At 46.4% G+C, this 23,550-nt stretch overlaps 4 protein-coding genes across 4 annotated transcripts in view; 3 read left to right on the top strand and 1 right to left on the bottom strand.

Annotated features, from left to right (window-relative positions):
- LOC143955908 (uncharacterized) overlaps positions 1–23,550 on the bottom strand; it is an 865,587-nt gene that overhangs the window by 659,634 nt on the left and 182,403 nt on the right. The window lies entirely within an intron of this gene.
- LOC143955348 (uncharacterized) overlaps positions 1–23,550 on the top strand; it is a 316,606-nt gene that overhangs the window by 143,839 nt on the left and 149,217 nt on the right. The window lies entirely within an intron of this gene.
- On the top strand, positions 4,349–12,393 carry LOC143955939 (uncharacterized). The gene is made up of 5 exons (XM_077466066.1): positions 4,349–4,369; positions 11,191–11,386; positions 11,501–11,598; positions 11,688–11,900; positions 12,027–12,393. The coding sequence occupies exons 2-5, from the start codon at positions 11,353–11,355 to the stop codon at positions 12,228–12,230; spliced, it is 549 nt and encodes a 182-aa protein (XP_077322192.1). The 5' UTR covers positions 4,349–4,369; positions 11,191–11,352; the 3' UTR covers positions 12,231–12,393.
- The window catches only part of LOC143955350 (uncharacterized), a 30,485-nt gene continuing 20,051 nt past the window's right edge, over positions 13,117–23,550 (top strand). Inside the window, exon 1 of the mRNA XM_077465416.1 lies at positions 13,117–15,022. Within this exon, the coding sequence (XP_077321542.1) occupies positions 13,376–15,022 (1,647 nt within the window). The 5' untranslated portion in view covers positions 13,117–13,375. The remainder of the gene's footprint in view (positions 15,023–23,550) is intronic.

Raw genomic sequence — 23,550 nt, 5'->3', positions numbered from 1 at the left:
ATCCCTGCGGGACTTATTTTCTATTTCATCCAATTTAATAGCATAGCTATCCAGTTGTTTTCTCATGCTCTTAACCTCCGATTGTATTGGATGTACATCATCTTCTAGTTGACTTATTCTTGTTTCCAACACCGTTGTTCTTTCAACAGCTTTTTTGAATATCTTGACGAACTAGTAACATTTCCTCCTTCATTCCTGTTAACTGGACAGCCAGTTCTCCCAAAGAAGATTTACATGCATTTACCGCTTGCGAAACATCCTTCAAAGTTGGGGCCTACTCCACAGATGAGCTATTACTCATGGCAGGTTCCAAATCGCACTGGATATCCCCCTGGCTCTTATTGCTTTTACTCTTATGTCCAGATGCTACCAGTGCCATTGTAGATAATTGGTCTTGACTTTTTCTATCTACGGGGGCCCCCTGATGTATTTTTATTTGCACCGTCTGTCCCCCCTTTGTTGGTGTTTGGCCAGGGGTATGGACATACCGCTCTAATTTTGCCGCAGCCGCCGCCGCTGCTGTCTCGTTACTTTTTTCTTTGGAAGAGCGAAGTTGTTGTGACCCCCATACCCTCCTGTTGCACCTGTTCTTCTCCTCGTCTCCTCGACATATTAGTTTAATATCAGATTATGTAAGAAGAGGGAGGGAGAGAAAAAAAAAAACGCCCCTCGAGATTCTAGAGAGAGGAGAGGGGTAAATGGGAGAAAACAAAACACGGAGTATCATATGCAAAGATTTCCCCTCCCAAAAAAAAGTCCTCAATGTTAAGGTTATCAAGGTTAATGGTGATACAATGCTGAAAAAAAAAAAGTCTTTCTCTTTCTTTCCTCTTTTTTTTTTTTTTTTCCTTCCCAGGCTGCTGTGTGCTGGTGTTTAACCACTTGCCGCCCGCCCTATTACAAATAGACGGCGGCAAAGTGGTTTGATAATCCTGACCAGACGTCATATGACATCCTCAGGATTATGAGCCGCTGCGCGCCCCCGGGGGTGTGCATCGCGGCGATCGTTGTTGCGGGGTGTCAGTCTGACACCCGGCAACTACGATCTCGGTAAAGAGTCTCCGACGGAGACTCTTTACCACGTGATCAGCCGTGTCCAATCACGGCTGATCACAGTGTAAATGGGAAGAGCCGGTGATCGGCTTTCCCTCACTCGCGTCTGTCAGACGTGAGTAGAGGAGAGCCGATCGGCTGCTCCTCTGACAGGGGGGGGTCTGTGCTGATCGATTATCAGCACAGCCCCCCCGAGGATGCCCACACTGGACCACCAGGGACACCACCAGGGAAAAGGTAATCCTCCCTAGACCACCAGGGATGCCCATGGTCAGCACAATGGATGCCAATCAGTGCCCATAATGGATGCCAATCAGTGCCCACAATGGGCATCACTGATTGGCATGCATTATTGTTTGGCACTGGCATCCATTAGTACAGTATAAAACCAATGCTGCCTATGAGTGCCCACCCGTGCCGCCTATGAGTGCCCACCTGTTATGAGTGCCCACCTGTGCCGCCTATGAGTGCCCACCTGTGCCGCCTATGAGTGCCCACCTGTGCCGCCTATGAGTGCCCACCCATGCCCATCTGTGCCGCCTAGCCATGCCCATCTGTGCCGCCTATCCATGCCCATCTGTGCCGCCTATCCATGCCAATCCGTGCCAGCTATCAGTGCCAATTTGTGCCACCTATCAGTGTCCATCCGTGTCGCCCATCCGTGTCGTCCATCCGTGCCGCCTATCAGTGCCGCCTATCAGTGTCCATCAATGCCACCTCATCAGTGCCACTTCATTGGTGCCCATCAGTGCTGCATTATCAGTGCCCATCAGCGTAGCCCCATCAGTGCCCATCAGTGAAGGAGAAAACGTACTTATTTACAAAGTTTTGAAACTGAAACAAAAAAAAACATTTTTTTTTTTCAAAATTTTCGGTATTTTTTTATTTGTAGCGCAAAAAATAAAAACCGTAGAGGTGATTAAATACCACCAAAAGAAAGCTCTATTTGTGGGGAAAAAATGATAAAAATTTCATTTGGGTACAGTGTAGCATGACCGCGCAATTGTCATTCAAAGTGCGACAGCGCTGAAAGCTGAAAATCGGTCTGGGCAGGAAGGTGTTTAAGTGCCCGGTATTGAAGTGGTTAATAACAATATACGGTTATAGTTTTACTATTTTCAACTATCCAGCAAACCAATAAGAAAGTGCTGCTTAATATAATGTAAAAGAAAATTTAAATTCCGGGTGTCTGCAGCACTTAACTTAATGAAATGTATATAGTTCAGTTCAAATCCGTGTAGGCTATAATCTTAATATCCTCGGCATCAAACTATTTAAAGCGGATAGTAAGTTGCTGTTGTAATCCGGACGTCTCCCATACACTCTGTCCACGTTGTTCAGGTCCAATTCATTCCAGCCGGATAGGAGGGTGCCGGGGGCAACTGGTGCGGTAACTGTCCGTACTTCCCCGAGCTCGCCCTGGGGGGGGCCTTCTCCCAGGCTTCAGCTTCCCACACGGGCTGCTTCAAGAGCGCACCACCACCGCCGCTCTCCACGCTGACACCGGCGTCTCCACTCCTGCACCCGCCGACTCGGATGGTCACGGCCGACCTCGGTCAACCTCGGGTGCTTCCGGAACACTTCGGGAAGGTTTCGGCAATTCGGCTCCTCCTCGGCGCCCGCCCGAGGCTCTTCCAACAGGCACCTCTCCCAGAGCCTACTCAGCCTCCAACAGCAGCCTGTACGTTCGTCACACGGGAGACAGCATGGCGGCTCGTTCACATCTCTCACTCGCACGCCGCTATCACTCACATACGGCCACTCCCCTCGTCTGATATATATATATATATATATATATATATATATATATATATATATATATATATATATATATATATATATATATGATATACTGTGTATATATAGTGCTGTGAAAAAGTATTTGCCCCCTTGCTGATTTATTTTTTATTTTTTTTGCATATTTCTCACACTTAAATTATTCAGATCATCCAACAAACGTTAATATTACACAAAGATAATCTGAGTAAATCCAAGACGCAGTTTTTAAATTATTATTTCATTTATTAAGGGGGGAAAAAAAGCTGCTCAAACCTGCCTGGCCCTATGTGAAAAAGTAATTGCCCCCTCCCATGCTGAATTCATGAATGAACTGTGATTAACCACTATTTTTTTTGGAAAGCTGAGTCAAATTTCACTTGCCACGCCCGGGCCTGATTACTGCCAGAGCTGTTGAATCAAGAAGTCACATGAATAGAAGCTGTCTGACAAAGTGAAGCGCGCCAACAGATCACAAAAAGCCGCACATCATGTCACAATCTATAAAAATAAATTCAAGAACTGCTTAAAAAACAAAGTAATGTACGTGTATCGGTCTAGGAAGGGTTTCAAAACCCATTTTGGAGGCTTTGGAACTCCAGTGAACCGCGGTGAGAGCCGTTATCCACAAATGGAGATAACTTGGAAGAGTGGGGAACCTTCCCAGGAGTGGCCGGCCAACCAATGACCGCGCGATTGTTATTCCAACTGCGACAGCGCTGAGTGAGTCAATAATCGCCATCGCGTCACTTCCAGTTTCCATCTTCTTAACCCGGCCAATCAGAAGGCTGAAGATTTGGAACCCGGAAAGTTAACACGGAAGCCACGGAGGAGAGCCGTATCAGGGGAGCTGTGACCGTGGTCCGAGTGTCGACCTGGAGGGGTTTGTTTGCAAATTTGTAAATTTGTCTTTTTTTTTTTTTTCAAAATTGTTGATCTTTTTTTTTGTTTAGTAAATAATAACACCCCCAGTGGTGATTAAAAACCACCAAAAGAAAGCTCTATTTGTGGGAACAAAATGATAAAAATGTCGTATGGGTACAGTGTTACATGACCGCGCAATTGTTGTTCAAAGTTGGACAGCGCTGAAAATTGTCCTGGACAGGAAGGGGGTAAAATTGCCCGGTAAGTAAGGGGTTAATGTTGCTAGCAGTTTTGGAGTATCCCAAACCCCGAGTTCCACAAGCAATTCTTTACAAAAGACAAACCCTGAGACTGTTTATTGGAGTCGGAGTGAATGGACAGTTGCTTGGGTGACTGGGGGGCCTCTGTACTGTTTGGGAAAGTACTGTGGCTCCTGCGGGGGGAGCACTACACATCTATAAGAATATACAGTACATACACACACAGCACAAGGTCATGTTCACACTACGAGACGTTTCTCTGAGCTGCAGTTCCTCTGAGCTCCACAAGATGGTGATCTCACTTCTACCCAGACAGGAAGTCTCTATGGAAGACAGGAAGTGATGTCAGGTACAGATAAGACACTCCTTGTGATTACGAGGTAGAGGTGACTTGGCTGAAATTGGCAGCAGAGGAGGTAATAAGTTCTTATTTTCTATTTTTTTAACCCCGTCATGTCCGTCCTCTTCCTCCATAGTCACTGTGATGTCTTTTATCTCCAGCAGATGATGATACACACATATATATTATTATTATACAGGATTTATATCACACCAACAGTTTATACAACTTCTATGGAAGACAGGAAGTGATGTCAGGGACAAACAGGAAGTGATGTTAGATAAAGACAGGAATTTCCTTGAGGTACAATTAACATAGGAAACAATTTTTGAAGTGGCAGCAGAGGAGGTAATAAGATCTTATTTTCTATTTACACCCAGTAACCCCCCCCCCCCCCCGTCATGTTCCGTCCTCTTCCTCCATAGCCACTGTGACGTCTTTTATCTCCAGCAGATGATGATACACACATATATTATTATTATTATTATTATACAGGATTAGGCTTTATATAGTGCCAGCAGCTTTCACAACGCCTTACAAATAGTTAGTCTTATTCAATTTCCCCAGTAGAATAGAGGGTAAAATGTCCAACAGGACTGGTGATGCCCCTCAGTGCACATCCTGCACCATGTATGCGTTCCTTGATGAGCCAATCGAGGGCGCATCCTGCTGTGGGCAATGTGAGCGAAATTGTTTCTCTGGAAGCCCAGATTCCTTGGATGTGAAGAATCGAGTAGCAACACTTAGAAGTAGGGATGAGCTTTCTGTTCAGGTCGAACATGAGTTCGACTCGAACATTGGTTGTTCGCCCGATCGGAGAAAACCGAACATTATGGGCCGTTCTTGCCAAATTTGAGCACCGCGTAACGGCCCATAATGCACTGCAGGAGCGAGGTGAATTGCTGTAATTGCTGTGATTGGCCAGAGCATGCACCATGACCTGCACGCTTTGGCCAGTCACAGTGCCCTCAGCTAAGAGAGTCATAATTTGCCAAAGGCAGGGTGCCTTTTGCCAATCATGGCTCAGGGGGACGAAGTCCACGCCCCACACTATATAAGGCTGCCTGCACTTCGGCCTCGTGTAGTGTGTTGTTGGCGTGGACGAAGAGAGTGTCTCATTTAGATTGAGCAGGCAGGCAGATTATTCATTTAGCTGCAGTGTATTTAAAATTTATATATACACTGTATCCAGTTTAGCTATATCTGACTGCAGTCCTTTCCTGGTGTACTGTTTCTAATATACTTCAGGCAGGCAGGTGATTCAGTTAGCTGCAGTGTATTTAATGTGTATATATATATATATATATATATATATATATATATATATATATATATATATATATATAAAATCTATCCACTGTATCCAGTTTAGCTAGATCTGACTGCAGACCGTTCCTAGTGTACTGTTTCTAATATACTTTAGGCAGTGTACACAGTATACAGTGCTTTGCACCCATAGTGCAGTTGCTCATACTTTTCTGGTGGTCAATACAGTACACACATAGTTGTTGTTATACTTCTGTTGGTGTACACAGTACCATGCACCCCTAGCGCAGTTGCTGCTACTTTTCTGGTGGTATACACAGTACACAATACATACAGTGCACCCATAGTTGCTATTAGACTTCTGGTGGTGTACACAATACTTTACACCCCTACTGCAGTTGCTACTACTTTCCTGGTGGTGTACACAATACAATGCACCCATAGTTGTTATTATTACACTTCTGTTGGTGTACACAGTACCGTGAACCCCTAGTGCAGTTGCTACTACTTTTCTGGTGGTGTACACAGAACACAATACACTGTAGTGTGTTTTGCTAAACAAAATTTACAGCATGTCCGGAAGGCCACCAAGGAGAGGCAGACGCTCACAGGCCACTAAAAGAGGGCAAGCAGGCTCTGTGTCAACAGTGCTAGTCGTGGACACGGTGCATCCTTAGCACGTGGCCGTGGGGCACACTTGTCCTTTTTTTCTGCAGCTGGCCATGTTATTGAGCCACAACATGCAGAAGATTTGGTGGAATTGATAACAAAGCCGTCCTCATCCTCTGTCACCCAGGCTCAGAGTAGGTTTCCTGCCAATGCAGCTGCCAAAGTGGCCTATTCTATTGGCTCCATGTTAACAGTCGCTCTTTTCCTAGCCCCACTATCATGCACGGAAGAGTCCCCCGAACTATTCGACCACAGTGTCGGGTACATGCTGCAGGAGGATGTGCAGTGATCTGAAGGCTCCGATGATGGTACCCAGGTTGAGAAAGACAGTAACGTGAGCCCAGATTGAGGGGATGCCCAAGAAGGACAAGAAACTGGCAGCTGCAGTATACTGCCAAGTTTGCTCCAGTGATGAGGAGAGAGGGGATGATGAGGTCACTGACTACTTGGGTGCCTGATAGAGGAGGAGGCACATCTCCAATGAGGCAGGATGCCCTCCAGGGGGTTAGCTTAAGGGCAGCCACCCTATTGCATCACACCGCAGAGCTAAGCAGGTGTAGGGCACTGCTGACTCCCCGCATATTTTCAAAATGTCTGAAGCCTTTCAAACGTGGCCAAAACAGCAGCCACTTGGGCACCACATGCTTGACCAGACATATGATCACCTCCCATGCAGTCCGTTGTCATCAACACTTAAAAGACCCACATCAAAGAACAAGGCGGACCTCTCCTTGCTCCTCATCAGCTGTCATCTCCAACCCCACTATACCTCCAGTCCTCTCAGAAACCTGCACTGAGAGGAATGAAGGTATAGAAATAGGTGTCCCAAGTACTTCTGGCCAATCTGCTAGCGGTACACCAACATCCGATTTTAGCAGGCAAATTTCCCTACTCCAGTTGCTAAACCATCAAAAAAAATGCTCAGCGTCTGAATGCTAGCTTGGCCAAATTGCTAGCACTGCAACTGCTGCCTTTTCAGCTGATAGACTGTGCCCCCTTTTGTGAGTTTGTGGAATGTGCGGTACCTCAGTGGCAGGTTCCCAAACACCATTTCTTTTCATGGAAGGCCATTCCGGCTCTCTACCAGCATGTGGAAGTCAATGTCTTGGTCTAGTTGGACAGGGCGGTCAGCAGTAAGGTGCATATTACTGCTGACTCATGGTCTAGCAGGCATGGACAGGGGCATTACCTTTCCTTCATGGAGCTCTGGGTAACTCTGCTGGCAGCTGGGAAGGATGCAGGACAGGGTTCAGTATTGTTGAAGCTTGTTCCGGCGCCACGCCTCCAAAATGCTAGTGGTGATTCTGCCACAGCTCTCTCCTCCACCCCTCCTCTTCTTCTACCTCTATGGTCTCTTCCTCTGCAGATTTCTCCTCTGAACCAGCGGTGCTCCGTAAGCGTTCAATGGGCTACGCAAGCACTCAGGCAAAAAGATGCCATACGGTGCTTGAGCTGGTGTGCTTAGGGGACAGGAGCCACACTGGGGCAGAGATTCGGTCAGCTCTGCAGGGGCAGGCTCAGAGGTGGTTGATGCCACTCCAGCTTTAGCCAGGAATGGTTGTATGCGACAATGGTACCAACCTCCTCTCCACCCTCTGACAGGGACACTTGACCCATGTTCTCTGTTCGGCTCACGTCCTGAATTTGGTGGTGCAGTGGTTCTGGAGCAGGTATCGGGGCTTAGAGGATCTCCTAAAGGCAGGCCAGGAAAGTCTGTAGTCATTTCCATCGGTCATATAATGCCAGTGCTCGGCTGGCTGACCTTCAAAAGGAATGCAACCTGCCCAAGAACCGCCTCATTTGTGACATGCCCACCAAGTGGAACTCAACATTGGCAATGCTGCAGCGGCTGCACATGCAGCAGAGGGCTATCAATGAGTACCTGTGTGAGTATGGCATCGGGTCAGAGGAGCTTGGCTTTTTTTCGCCACGCCAGTGGCTACTGATCAAGAATGCATGCACTGTCCTGTCACCATTTGAGGAGGCCACGTGGATGATGAGCAGTGACAGTGCATGCATCAGTGATACTGTGCCTCTTGTCTTCCTGTTGGAGCACACGCTTCATAGAATAATGGACAGGGCACTTGAGGCAGAACAGCAGAAGGAAGAGGAGGACCTCCTTAACTCTCAAGGCCCCCTTTATCCAGATAGTATTCCTGCGGGCCCGCCGATCACACAGGAAGAAGAGGAGAAGGAGGATTGTGTCAGCATGTAGGTGGAGGATAACACTCGGCATCAGCAGCAGTCTTCAAGGGATCGTTTTTAGTCCCCAGAAACCCATGGAGTTGTAGGTGGCTGGGAGGAGGTGGTTGAGGATCATGTGATCCTGTCAGAAACCATGAATCAGACCGAGACAGAAGTACAATTAAATCACACTTGTTTATTAAATAAAACTAAAAAGGTAAATAGAAAAAGCGTAGTCAAAGCATAGCCAGAGTCCAGTAACCGTATCGAGTAGTCAGCCAGGCCAGAAGTCAGGGATCCAAGTAGAGCAACAGCAAGCAGGATAAGGAGCCAGAAGGGTTGTCAGCAAGCCAGTCTTTAAACAGAACTGCAGGAGATGGTTTCTTGTGATGTGACCAAGGCAGAGGTGAAGTGAGCTGGACAGCTTTAAGTAGGCAGGCCAGACGAGCATGATCAGGAACAGCTGGTAACTGTGGAGAGAGATGAGAGTTGGCAATTAGCCGACAGCTGAGCAGCCAGCCCAGAGAAGGAAGGGCTAAGCCAGCCCTGACAGATCCTTAGTGACCCAGAGAACTCAGGATCGAATGCCTCTGCAAACCTACGCTGCATGGCCTCCCTGATCCTGCAAAGCCTGCAAAATGACTCTAGGATTTGTGGTATCAAGGAGAGGGATCATTACTGGCTGGCAATCCGTCTTGATCCACGTTACAAGGGTAAGGTTGCAGAAATTATCCAGCCTTCCCAGAGGATGAAACATCTTCGGGAGGCCTTGCAGAAAGGTTTGTGCAGTGCGTTTCCAGAGCCTGGGAGTTTACAACTTTCTAATGCTGGACAACGTGTTGCTGAGGCTTCATTCAGTCACAGAAAGAGCGGTGGAGAATGTGGCCGGCTGACTGATGCCTTCAGACAATTCTTCAGTCCTCAGCACCAAGGTCTGATCAGTTCCAGCAACCATCGCCAGTGTCTGAATTACATGGTGCAGGAATATCTAGGGGCAAGATGAGAGTTGGAGACCTTTCCAACAGAACATCCATTGGATTGGAGCACTGGCCAGAGCTTGCTCAATATGCAATTGAGCTACTGGCCTGTCCTGCATCCAGAGTTCTTTCTGAATGCACATTCAGTGCTACTAGAGGCTTTGTATCCGATCACAGAGTGCGCCTGTCCACAGACTCTGTTGATCGGCTCACATTCATAAAAATGAATCAGTCTTGGATCACCAGCTACCAAGCACCTGATGCTGATGTAACCGATTGATTTTTCTATTGATGTGGGATCCCTTGAAGACTGCATGTGCTGAGTGACTATCCTATTATGCTGAGTGACTATCCTATTCCTCCCCAATCTTCATGATGATGGTTTCTAAGAATATTTTTGGTTCGGAGCACCACTGCCTAAGGCCCAATTTTTCTGCCCGTGTTTAACAGGGGTACGTAATTACAATTCTTGATCTAATATTTCACAGCAGGGCTCATTCCTGCACTCAACAAGAGAATCTGTGAGGTATTACAGTGTTGTGGCAGCACCACCGCCTAAGGCCCAATTTTTCTGCCCCTGTTTAACAGGGGCATGTAATTACAATTCTAGATATATTATTTCACAGCAGGGCCTGTTCCAGCACCCACCAAGAGTAACTGTGAGGGCTTACAGTGTTCTGGTACCACAGACACCTAAGGCCCAATTTTCCACAGAGTGTATAGGGCAGGCCGTATAGTATATACAGGCGGTCCCCTATTTTCAAATATCCGACTTACAAATGACTGCTACTTACAAACGGAGGAAGATAACAGGAAGTGAGAGGAAATCTACCCCAAGGAAGGGAAATTCTCTCCTGTAAGAGTTAATATGGGAAAAAGGTGTCTCCACTGATGCTTTATCACCAATCCTTGTTTCCCTAATAACCCAAAATTTTCAAAGTCCAATTATCATTGGGACAGAAAGTGAGGTGAAATCTTCTGAACAGGGGCACAGACAGCAAATCAAATGTTACAGGGGTGATAACCCTTCCCTATGTTATCCAAAAAGCTTAAAAATATATATTTTTTTGGCTGGAGCTACACTAACAAAATGTACCTGTTTCAAATTACAAACAGATTCAACTTAAGAACAAACCTACAGTCCCTGTCTTGTTTGTAACCCGGGGACCGCCTGTATACTGCTGCTGTTCAGAGTATATAGGGTCTGGGGGCCCAACGTCCTTTTTTACATGTCCCCTGGGGCAGGACCTGGGCCCCCAAAAACTTTTTATGACAATAGCTTGCATATTAGCCTTTAAAATGAGCACTTTTGATTTTTCACGTTCATATCCCATAGACTTTAACGGTGTTCGCACAAATTTTTTGACTGTTCGTATGTTCTGCCACGAACCGGGGGGGGGGGGGGGGGGGTGTTCAGCTCATCCCTACTTGACAGTGAGGAGACAGGAATAGTATTTTTGGAGGGCAGATGTATATTGGTTGAAGTGCTTCTAAGAACTAGTCTTACGCCATAGGTGCTCAAGACTCCTCCTCCCAATGTCCCTCCAATCAGAGAATTCTATGATATCACACTGACCTCACAGTGCCTCCTCTTAATATCCCTCTATCCGACTCTTTTTTCTGATGCTCTTAGGATGTGGGCCGGCCCCTGACCTCCTCACTTTCAAAGTAGGACTGTTGGACCTCCATTGTATGTAATATCAGAAACCTCAGCATGAAGTGGGGTTTAAATAAAGAGACCTGACCAGTGAGGTGAGGAGGATTCTGGGAATGTCATTTGATTTTTTCTGTTTGTGTTCAGATCTAGAGTTTTCCTCCTGTGAAGTCTGGAGATCACATGACCATCACATTGCCTCCACCTCCCTCCCTGATAGAATAGAGAAATACAAAGAAGATTCTAGAAGTCACCAGAGAGATCATCGAGCTGCTGACAGGAGAGGTGAGCGGAGCCGGGAAGGACGTCATGATGGCCAATCAGCCGCCCCTCACATCACCGGGTAAGAGGAGACTTTATTGTAAAGGAGAGAGCAGTACGGAGGCTCCACCCATCCCCCATCATCTGATAAACACATAGAAACAATGTATTCAGTCAGTGTGTGTGTTTCCTACAGATGGATCCAGTAATGGGAACCCACCAGAGAGATGTCCCCATCCTCTGTATTCCCGGGATTCCACACAGGAAGGTCACACCATCCCCCACCATCATCAGGTAGATGAGGAACAATCACTGATAGTATCATTAGGATCTGTACATTATCTGCATTGTTACCATTGATGTCATTTTTATTATATATTCAGAGTGGAAACCTGAGAGATCCTAAAGTTGAGGTTAAAGAAGAGATAAAAGAGGAGGATGATGAGGATGGGGTGATGGAGGAAGAACACAAAGATCTGTACCAGGACACCATGGAGGAGTCATCCAGATACAGGAACCCCCCAGAGAGATGTCCCCGTCCTCTGTATTCCCGGGATTCCACACAGGAAGGTCACACCATCCCCCACTGTTACAAGGTTGGTGAGACGGAGCATCTACAACATGGACTTCTGGAAAGGATGTATTTTTTTTTGTATGTGATGTCACAATAATAAATCTTCTATCTTACAGATGATATTTTCTCTCTCATTTTCTTGGTTTAGAGTGGAGATCCAATGGATATAGAATTTGAGGTGAAATCAGAAGAAGAAGAGAGGTATGTGAGGGATGATCAGCAGTCTATGGAGGAGGATGGAATAACGGGGACATTTATAGAGGAGGACACTCCTACAGAGATCAGCACAGGTGGGTCATTAACACTAAATCCATTCCTCCACCCATACTGCTCACTGATTGGTCCAGAGTAGGGCGGGGGCTGGGTGACATCAGCCTGTAATCCCCTGGTCACTTTCCTGAGCTGTGTTCCCCGTCCTGTATTCCTGGATTTCTCTCCGATAATCTTCCTTCTCTGTGCTGCCGACACAATTTATGTCTCTAGACTGGATTTATGGAGATTCTGGGGATCAGCAAAATGTTGATTTTCACCATAGGCATTAGCCTAGGCACCTGGGGTGTGTACCTTGAGTCTTCTGCCCCATGCCCGGGTCCAGCAAGATCTCAGACAGAACAATCCCCCCAGGATTACTTGCTCTGTTATTTGCTGGCTGTGCCGGGTGGAGGGATATGTCTGTATAGTCTCAGACCCAAGTCACTGAGTGCAGTCTCAGGAGATGGGAGGAGCGGTGTGGGACCTCTGCAACTTGTCTCATGTAAACTTTTCAGTGATCCTTACACTATATAATTTATATTGTACATCACATACTCCTGACCCCTGCACTATATACTCTTATGTTGTACATTCTAAAAAATAATAGTGCAGCACTCCTCATGAACAATCCCTAAAGCAAATACTGGAAGGCAGACTATGAAAGTGTCTCTCTCATTAAAGTGCAGAAATAATACATTGGTGAGACAAAATATAATGATATAATATATGTGCTCCCTTATGTTTAAATGTAAAATATATTATATGTAGTTATGTACACAATGCACAAACACAACAAAACTTGAAGAAAAGACATTCACACTGGTGAACAGTCCTCAAACCACAACCATCTGATGCTTTGCATCCTGATTGCTGATTGCTTCCTCAAAAGTATATACGGTCTTCAGGATCAGTCCAGTCTTCATCTTGGTTGTCCTCCCCCCATCCTCACTCTCTGACCTCTGGTGGGGCTCAGCCCCGCTGTTATTCATGACTAAATCATGGAGTAAATAAGGAAGTGCAGGACTTCTTGTGTTGGGAAGATGGCAATGAGTGATAGAGGGGGAGGGGACACTCGTCCTATAATCCCCTCATCACTGTCACTCCTATAGAAGACAGTTCTCGTTGTTTCCTCCCTCTCTGACTAAGGTCCATGAATAAAGAAATGATCTGGTAGGAGATCAGAGGAGCCATTTACTAGTTACCTTGAGGGGGGAATTGTAAGATCCTCAGAGACAAAGCTGCCTGATGTGGGCGGAGTCCTGGTTTAGGGGAACCAATCAGCTCATGTCTAGTAATAATCTTTGTATTTCTATTTTAGTAGATGGACGGGAGATGAGGAAAACCTCAGAGGATTGTCTCACTTTGTCTCCAGACTGTAAAGTAGAAGATGAGGACATCACACAGTATAGTCCAGGAGAAAACCCGACTACCTCAAATGTCCATCCGGCACCACACAGTGTAGATGGACCATCGTATTCCTCTTATCCCGAGGAACCTCAGACTGTGCGGGACGGTGCCGGACCATCGTATTCCTCTTATCCCGAGGAACCTCAGACTGTGCGGGACGGTGCCGGACCATCGTATTCCTCTTATCCCGAGGAACCTCAGACTGTGCGGGACGGTGCCGGACCATCGTATTCCTCTTATCCCGAGGAACCTCAGACTGTGCGGGACAGTGCCATCCTTCCAACAAATAAGAGTGTGGGAAGTACTGAATGTGGGAAGTGTTTATATTATAAACCCAAACTTAATGTAAATAAAAGAACCCACACAGAGGAGAAGCCGTATTCCTGTCCTGAGTGCGGGAAATGTTTTTCACATATGAACGCTCTTTCCAGACATCAAAGATCTCATACAGGGGAGAAGCCTTATTCTTGTCCCGAGTGCAGGAAATGTTTTTCACTGAAGGGCAATCTTTGCACACATCAGAAACTGCACACAGGGGAGAAGCCGTATTCCTGTCCTCAGTGCGGGAAATGTTTTTCACTGAAGTCCCATCTTTGCCATCATCAGAAATTACACTTGAGGGAGAAGCCGTATTCCTGTCCTGAGTGCGGGAAATGTTTTTCACTTAAGACCGATCTTTCCAGACATATAAGATCTCACACGGGGGAGAAGCCGTATTCTTGTCCTGAGTGCGGGAAAGGTTTTTCACTGAAGGGTCAGCTTTACACACATCAGAGAGTGCACACAGGGGAGAAACCGTATTCCTGTCCTGAGTGCAGAAAATGTTTTTCAGTGAAGGGCAATCTTTCCTATCATCAGAAATTGCACACAAGAGAGAAGCCGTATTCCTGTCCTGAGTGTGGGAAATGTTTTTTACATATGACCGATCTTTCCAGACATCAAAGATCTCATACGGGGGAGAAGCCTTATTCTTGTCCTGAGTGCGGGAAATGTTTTTCACTTAAGACCGATCTTTCCAGACATATAAGATCTCACACAGGGGAGAAGCCGTATTCTTGTCCTGAATGCAGTAAATGTTTTTCACTGAAGGGTCAGCTTTACACACATCAGAAATTGCACACAGGGGAGAAGCCGTATTCCTGTCCTGAGTGCGGAAAATGTTTTTCACTGAAGGGCAATCTTTCCTATCATCAGAAATGGCACACGGGGGAGAAGCCGCATTCCTGTCCTGAGTGTGGGAAATGTTTTTCACTTAAAACCGATCTTTCCAGACATCAGAGATCTCATACGGGGGAGAAGCCTTATTCTTGTCCTGAGTGCGGGAAATGTTTTTCACGGAAGGGCAATCTTTGCACACATCAGAAATTGCACGCAGGGGAGAAGCCGTATTCCTGTCCTGTTTGCGGGAAATGTTATTCACAGAAGTCTGATCTTTCCAGACATCAGAGATCTCACACGGGGGAGAAGCCATATTCCTGTCCTGAGTGAGGGAAATGTTCCTCACTGAAGTCCTGTCTTCCCGTACATCAGGGGGTCCCACACAACCCTGGAGGTGTATTAGTGAGTGCGGGAAATGTCTTGTATATGAATGTTGCTGGACATGTGGGGAAGAAGCACACCCTGATATACACCTCAGATATACTCCATGGCTGATCTTCATCATGGAAGAAACAGTTGATAAGGAGATCAGAGATCACCAAAGACATGGATGAAGTGTTGTACCGTGTCGGCCATTGATAGCAGGAGAAAAATAAAAATGGAGTCCTTACCTCTCATTGGCTGAGTACATTTTGTGGTGTAAACTCTTCCAAGAAGTCTGTTTTCTCAAGTCGTCCTTCGGGACGAAACACGTTAACCCCACCACTTAAAAGGTGGTCCTCTAGGCCTTTTAAAATAAAAATGGAGTCCTTACCTCTCATTCGCTGAGTACATTTTGTGGGGGAAGATTTCACAAACACTGACAGGTCTGTTTCTATAAAACCTTTGTAGAATGAATGTGTAAAGGAAATGTGTGAGTTGTGTATAGAATTGTATTGTATTTTGTATGTATTGCACACGGCACTAATAATGTTTTCATTACATGTTTTGCATTCTTTCCAGTCCTGATTAGAATTAGCCTGCCTATGTTACGCCCCTTGTATTAGAATTAGCCTGTCTATGTTACGCCCCTTGTATTAGAATTAGCCTGCCTATGTTACGCCCCTTGTATTAGAATTAGCCCGCCTATGTTACGCCCCTTGTATTAGAATTAGCCTGCCTATGTTACGCCCCTTGTATTAGAATTAGCCTGCCTATGTTACGCCCCTTGTATTAGAATTAGCCTGTCTATGTTACGCCCCTTGTATTAGAATTAGCCTGCCTATGTTACGCCCCTTGTATTAGAATTAGCCCGCCTATGTTACGCCCCTTGTATTAGAATTAGCCTGCCTGTGTTACGCCCCTTGTATTAGAATTAGCCTGCCTATGTTACGCCCCTTGTTACCATAAAAGTACAATTGTAATATTAATGTGACAGCTACGTAATCATGTGTATAAAAACCTTCAATTGTGTCATAATAAAACAGAAGAGTTATTTGGGAAGATGCGGAGCGTATCTTTTGTGTCTGTTCCCTACTGCAGTAGTTATTTATTTGGAACCGCTAATCAATATGAGGAGAGGAGTCGCCTATCAATAAAATTCCAGAACAAATGTGACGCGCATCCCCTCAGCCGTGACCGGTATTGGTCATATTTTATTTCAGTGATTTTCTAAGGTCATTGGCTCCGTCTAGTGGCAATAATGTGGCACTGCAGTATTAATACCGCATTATTTCCCCATAATTGAGATGATGGTCATAGGAAATTGCTGTGATGAAAATACGGGCAGAATTTGGCACAGCTGGGCGAATGCTCGTCACATTAAAGGACATAAGATAATGAAACCAGCAATATTATACCAACCATTACAAAGAATTACCGATCTAAGGTAATGACTTCTCCCAAAACAGCTGTCTCCACAATCCCACAGGGTGCTGGCTCTGTTTGCAACAGGAACTGAAGTTGAAAAGATGTAGCTGGATAGCCGCACATCTTTTCTACTTCATTATACCAACTATTAATGTAATACAGAGGCAACTGCATTTGGCTATTATATGGCACTAAGTATCATAGGCATTAGCTCCATTTAGTGGCCGAATGCAACATTCTCCATGTCCCTGAAGAACCCTTTGGGGGGTATGCCCATCGCGATGGATGAACCAACCAACTTATAGAACATTCCCTGTCCAGGGACGGATGGAATGAGCAGTCTATGAGGATCGGGTCACTTCTGAAAGGATTGGCTTCACTCCCCTTTGTTTACATTCATTCCTATGTCAGGAAGGTCTGGCTGAATGGGACGGGTGGTGACGTGTCCCTGGTTGTCAGGATGCCTGTGGTCACTGACTCTCTAATAGGAATGAGCCGAAATGTACTGTCTTTTTGAGCCGCAGCTGCGCAAACACAAGCCCAGGGCGCGTACGTGTATGTAAACCGCGTGACATTTCGCCACGAACGTCAGAGAACAGTCATTCTAGCTAACTCTAAACTGATGAGCTGTAATGGCTTTTAGTTGTTACCTATGTTGATTTTTTTTGGACACATTAGTTTTTGGCGGTATCGCGGGCGCACACAATTTTGCAACATGGAATGTTTGGTATCTATTTACTTGACGCGACCTCATCTTTTATGTTTTAACCCCAAAAAAATGGGTATTATATATACTAGCTGCTCTTGGGAGTCAAGAGTTGTGCAGGAGGAAGAGAGAGAAAGTGCAATAATCTGCAAGCAAGTGTTGTGCAGGAGAAGTGCTGCATCCATCAATTGATTGCTATACAATCTACAAATTTTGTTCTAAAATTCCACTGGGCATCGGCTGATCACTTTGCTCTCTTCCCCCCCCCGCCCCCCTCTCCACCCTCCCCATCCCACAACCCTGCACTCAGTACATAGCACGCCCCTCATCCCTGCACTCAGTATGTAGTGCGCCCCGCAAACCTGCACTCAGTACGTAGAGCACCCAGCAACCCTGCACTCAGTACGTGGCGCATCCCGCAACCCTGCACTCAGTACTTAGCACATTCCGCAATCTTGCACTCAGTACATAGCACAACCCGCAACCCTGCACTCAGTACGTAGCGCATCCCGCAACCCTGCACTCAGTACATAGCGCACCCATCAACCCTGCACTTAGTACGTAGCGCTTCCGCAACCCTGCACTCAATACATAGTGCATCCTGCAATACTGCACTCAGTACATAGTGCACCCTACAACCCTGCACTCTTTATGTAGCACACCCCTCAACGATGCACTCTTTATGTAGTAAAATAATGTAGTAAAAAAAATGCAGACTCCAAACACTCCTGTCCCCTGCATTATGCGCATTACACACTCCTGTCCCCTGCATTCTGTACATTACACACTCCCATCCCCTGCATTCTGTACATTACACACTCCTGTCCCCTGCATTCTATACATTACACACTCCTGTCCCCTGCATTCTGTGCATTACACCCATCTGACCCCTGCATTCTCTGCATTACACACTCCTGTCCCCTGCATTCTGTACATTACACTCTCCTGTCCCCTGCATTCTGTACATTACACACTCCCGTCCCCTGCATTCTGTACATTACACACTCCTGTCCCCTGCATTCTGTAAATTACACACTCCTGTCCCCCGCTTTCTATACATTACACACTCCTGTCACCTGCATCCTGTACATTACACATGCCTGACCCCTGCATTCTGTCATACCTCTCAACCTTTTGAGATGGGAATGAGGGACACCTATTAGCAAAAGTATGTAGACATAGGACACACCCACTGTCTCACCCCCTTAAAGGAGAATCCCACACACAAAAAAATTATTAGTTAAACCCAACAGTAATTTTTTTTTTTACCAATACTATTCCTTTATACTGGCTTTTGAAATTTACAAATGCAGAAATTTGGAAATTGTATGAAAGGTTTAGCACGGGGGGGGGAATGAAAAAGTAAGTGTATTTTATATATAACTATATAGATCAGACCAAAATGAGACGGAAAGAGCGGCGGAGGGACTTTGTTCCAAATGGGGTGATAGTACCTCAAAATCAGGGACAATTAGGAGCTATGTTCTGTGCATTACACACCTGACCTTTGCGTTCTGTGCACTACACACCCCTGACTCCTTCACTCTGTACATTACAAACTCACATTTTGCCACATTGCACACCGCTGGCAGGTTGTCCCTTGCCTGAAGTGTCCCTCATTGGGAAGTTCAAAAGTTGGGAGGTATGGTGAATGGACTGTTACTTGGGTGGCTGGGGGCCTCTGGGAAAGAAACTGTTAATATTATTGGTCCCTGCGGGGGGAAGCACTACACATCTATAAGGATATACAGTACATACACACACAGCGCAAGGCCATGTTCACACTACGAGATGGTTCTCGGGGCTGCAGTTCATCTTAGCTCCACAAGGTGGTGATTTCCTCATGTCAGCCCAGACAGGAAGTCTCTATGGAACACAGGAAGTGATGTCAGGTACAAACAGGAAGTGAGGTCATTTTATAAATAGGAAGTTCCGGGTGAGAGGTGAATCAAGAGGAAGTAGAGTGGAGACGTTGGTGGAAGTGGCAGAGGAGGTAATAAGATCTTATTTTCTATTTACATCCAGTAAACCCCCCCCCGTCATGTCCGTCCTCTTCCTCCATAGTCACTGTAGTAATATATTTCTCTCCCCCTTCGTGGGAGTGGAGATTACCCCATCTATAAGGATATACAGTACATACACACACACAGCACAAGGCCGGGTTCACACTACGAGACGTTTCTCGGGGCTGCAGTTCATCTGAGCTCCACAAGGTGGTGATTTCCTCACGTCTACCCAGACAGGAAGTCTCTATGGAAGACAGGAAGTGATGTCAGGCACAAACAAGAAGTGAGGTCATTTTATAAATAGGAAGTTCCGGTGAGAGGTGAGTCGAGAGGAAGTAGAGTGGAGACGTTGGTGGAAGTGGCAGAGGAGGTAATAAGATCTTATTTTCTATTTACATCCAGTAAACCCCCCCCCCGTCTTGTCCGTCCTCTTCCTCCATAGTCACTGTAGTAATATATTTCTCTCCCCCTTGGTGGGAGTGGAGGTTACCCCATCTATAAGGATATACAGTACATACACACACAGCACAAGGCCGGGTTCACACTACGAGACGTTTCTCGGGGCTGCAGTTCATCTGAGCTCCACAAGGTGGTGATTTCCTCACGTCTACCCAGACAGGAAGTCTCTATGGAAGACAGGAAGTGATGTCAGGCACAAACAAGAAGTGAGGTCATTTTATAAATAGGAAGTTCCGGGTGAGAGGTGAGTCGAGAGGAAGTAGAGTGGAGACGTTGGTGGAAGTGGCAGAGGAGGTAATAAGATCTTATTTTCTATTTACATCCAGTAAACCCCCCCCCCGTCATGTCCGTCCTCTTCCTCCATAGTCACTGTAGTAATATATTTCTCTCCCCCTTGGTGGGAGTGGAGGTTACCCCATCTATAAAGATATACAGTACATACACACACAGCACAAGGCCGGGTTCACACTACGAGACGTTTCTCGGGGCTGCAGTTCATCTGAGCTCCACAAGGTGGTGATTTCCTCACGTCTACCCAGACAGGAAGTCTCTATGGAAGACAGGAAGTGATGTCATTTTATAAATAGGAAGTTCCGGGTGAGAGGTGAGTCGAGAGGAAGTAGAGTGGAGACGTTGGTGGAAGTGGCAGAGGAGGTAATAAGATCTTATTTTCTATTTACATCCAGTAAACCCCCCCCCCCTGTCATGTCCGTCATCTTCCTCCATAGTCAGTGTAGTAATATATTTCTCTCCCCCTTGGTGGGAGTGGAGATGACCCCATCTATAAGGATATACAGCACATACGCACACAGCACAAGGCCGTGTTCACACTACGAGACGTTTTTCGGGGGCTGCAGTTCCTCTGAGCTCAACAAGATGGCGATCTTATGTCTACCCAGACAGGAAGTCTCTATGGAAGACAGGAAGTGATGTCAGCTACAGACAGGAAGCTCCTTGTGATACGAGGTAGAAGTGGCAGTAGAGGAGGTAATAAGATCTTATATTCTATTTACACTCAGTAACCCCCCCGTCATGTTCCGTCCTCTTCCTCCATAGTCACTGTAGTAATACATTTCTCTCCCTCTTGGTGGGAGTTGAGATTACCCCATCTATAAGGATATACAGTACATACACACACAGCACAAGGCCGTGTTCGCACTACGAGACGTTTTTCGGGGGCTGCAGTTCCTCTGAGCTCAACAAGATGGCGGTCTTATGTCTACCCAGACAGGAAGTCTCTATGGAAGACAGGAAGTGATGTCAGCTACAGACAGGAAGCTCCTTGTGATATGAGGTAGAGATGGAAGAGGCAGTAGAGGAGGTAATAAGATCTTATCTTCTATTTACACCCAGTAACTCCCCCCCCCTCCCCCGTCATGTTCCGTCCTCTTCCTCCATAGTCACTGTGACGTCTTTTATCTCCGGAAGATGATGATACACACATATATTATTATTATTATACAGGATTTTTGTCGCACAGTTTGCACAACACGAGGGCAGACAGTACAGTTACAATACAATATAATACAGGAGGAGTCAGAGGGCCCCGATCCTTAGAGCTTACAATCTAAGAGGGAGGGTCAAAGGATACAAAATGCAATAACTGTGGGGGGATGGGCGGACGGAGAAAATAAAAGTCCAGTTGTTAGGTGGCGGTGGGATAGGCTTCTCTGAAGAGAAGGGTTTTCAGGGATCGTCTTAAACTGGACAGCGTAGGAGATAAAATGGAAAAGCTGCGCTACATAATATTAGTGAATTGAGTCCATGGGAAAAATCATGATGCCAAGGGAATCGATGAAATATAAAGATTGAATTGCGGTCATTAGTTGATTAAAACACTGCAGTGTGCATACACAAACAGATAAAGTGCCCAACCACCATAGCTGTAGATTCTGCTTGCCAAACGGCAAGCATTAAAGGCAGGTGGTTATAACCCAGCCTAGGCCTTCAAGCTTGCGGGGGACCACAATGTAGTACTGCCCGCTTCCTCCGTCCCAGTAACCGTATGCTTTCAATGGATGCTCAAGAAGAGAAAAGAACTGACCATAGTGTAATATATTCATTCATTGAATAAATTATTGCACTTACAATTAGGCAGTTAAAAGCATAAAAAGGATTGTCGGCCAGCATACACAAACGGAGCCCGTCCTCCTATTCGGATCGCATGGTGATGACGTCACTACGTGCCATTCCTCCAGACGCGTTTCGTCATCGGCAGACGTTGTCAATGGGGAACGTCTAAAACTGGACAGAGTAGGAGATAGTTGGACAGATTGGGGTAGGAAAATCTATAGGATGGGAGAGTCTCAGGAGAAGTCCTGGAGGCCAGCATGGGAGGAGATGACATGGGAGCTAGAGAACAGGAGGTCTTCGGAGGAACGAAGTGAATGATTTGGTTGGTATTGTGAGATTAGGTTAGTGATGTAGTTGGGGGGCCGAGTTCTGGATGACTTTATAAGTTGTTGTTAGTATTTTGAATTAAATTTGTTGGGTGAGTGGAGGCCAGCAGAGGGATTAGCGGAGAGGAGTGGCAGACATTGAACGGTTGGTAAGGTGGATGAGTCCTGCAGCCACATTCATGATGTACTGAAGGGAGGAGGAGCCTATATGTAGCACTGATCCCCCGAAGGAGTGGCTGGTTTTCTTGGGCTTACCGTTTACCTCTTCCGCCTTGTAGCTCGTCGTTTTTGTCTAGGGGTTCCCGAGGTTGAGGGCCCAATAAATGCACAGACCGACACTTGAATTCCTTTAGGAATTTTTATTTGCTTAAAACGTTGAACAGAAACACTGTCTCTGAGTTCGGAATAGAGGGTATAGGTATGGAAGCTCAGGCACTTTGAAAACAGCTGAAACTCAATGAATGTCTCTCTCTAGGTAATCCAGGGAATAGCCACTCGCAACTGGATATTTCCACTGTCGGAAAAATCCTGGTTTATGGACTTAGCAGCCGACACATGAATCAAACTTAGCAAAGTCTCTGCCACAGACTTGGTTGCAAACTTTTAGATGAACACAGAAAGTCTCTCCCAGGAACTTAGTTGTAACAGAAGGATAGGAATAGGAACCTTCTTGCGGTACCAGTATCTTGCAGCCGGTCCGGCGATACCGTACGAAATGTGGATTCAATTAGTGTCCATACAGCTCAGCATCCAGGCTCTTACCGAGCAGCCAGCCTCGTGCGTGGCCCTCTTCCGAAGAGTCCTCCCCTGATCGCATGACGAGTTGCTGGGCCTCTCCAAAACCCGGGACGGCACCGGACCACTTTAGAATCCTCCTTCCAGTTACCGTGCCTCGGACTAGCCAGTTCCGAGACTCGGAAACGGATGGATCCGCACCCCAGGCCATGAGGGCCCCTGGGGGCTGGTCAGGAGGACCAGGACCATGCAGTAAGAACATACATCTGGACCGGAAACCCAGAACCACGTGACTTCAGCACCTTAAGTACCCTCTCCCGGAATACACAGCGAGACAACGCACCCACCGATTCGCTCCGAGAGAGAGATTGGTACCCGATGCGTCCAACCAGACTGCGTTCCAATGCCCGTCAAAGGTGCCACCTACACCTATGACCAGGCAGAACATTAGTACAGCCCAGCCAAACTGATGCCAAAACCACAATTTAGAACAATTAACCCCAAGACTCAACTACAGTCTTGGGGGAAAAACTAAATTTACAGATGTAGCGGCCATAACCCGTTGCAGGGCGGCCTTGACTGAATGTGCTTACCGGTTACCTTCTCCTTGCCTGCTCCTCCGCGTCTAGGGGTTCCCGGGGTTGATACCCAACGACTTGTACACTGACGCAGATAAAGTCCTTTCAAAAGGTTTTATTTTGCAGTAGAACTTTCACAAAACACAGTCTCTTAGGGAACAGAGGGCACGGGGTGAAGAACTCA

The sequence above is a fragment of the Lithobates pipiens genome, unplaced genomic scaffold (genome assembly GCF_037356315.1).
Source record: "Lithobates pipiens isolate NorthernLeopardFrog02 unplaced genomic scaffold, aLitPip1_a1.2 Scaffold_35, whole genome shotgun sequence".
Classification (NCBI taxonomy): domain Eukaryota; kingdom Metazoa; phylum Chordata; class Amphibia; order Anura; family Ranidae; genus Lithobates; species Lithobates pipiens.
This window is presented reverse-complemented; position numbering and strand designations above follow the sequence as displayed.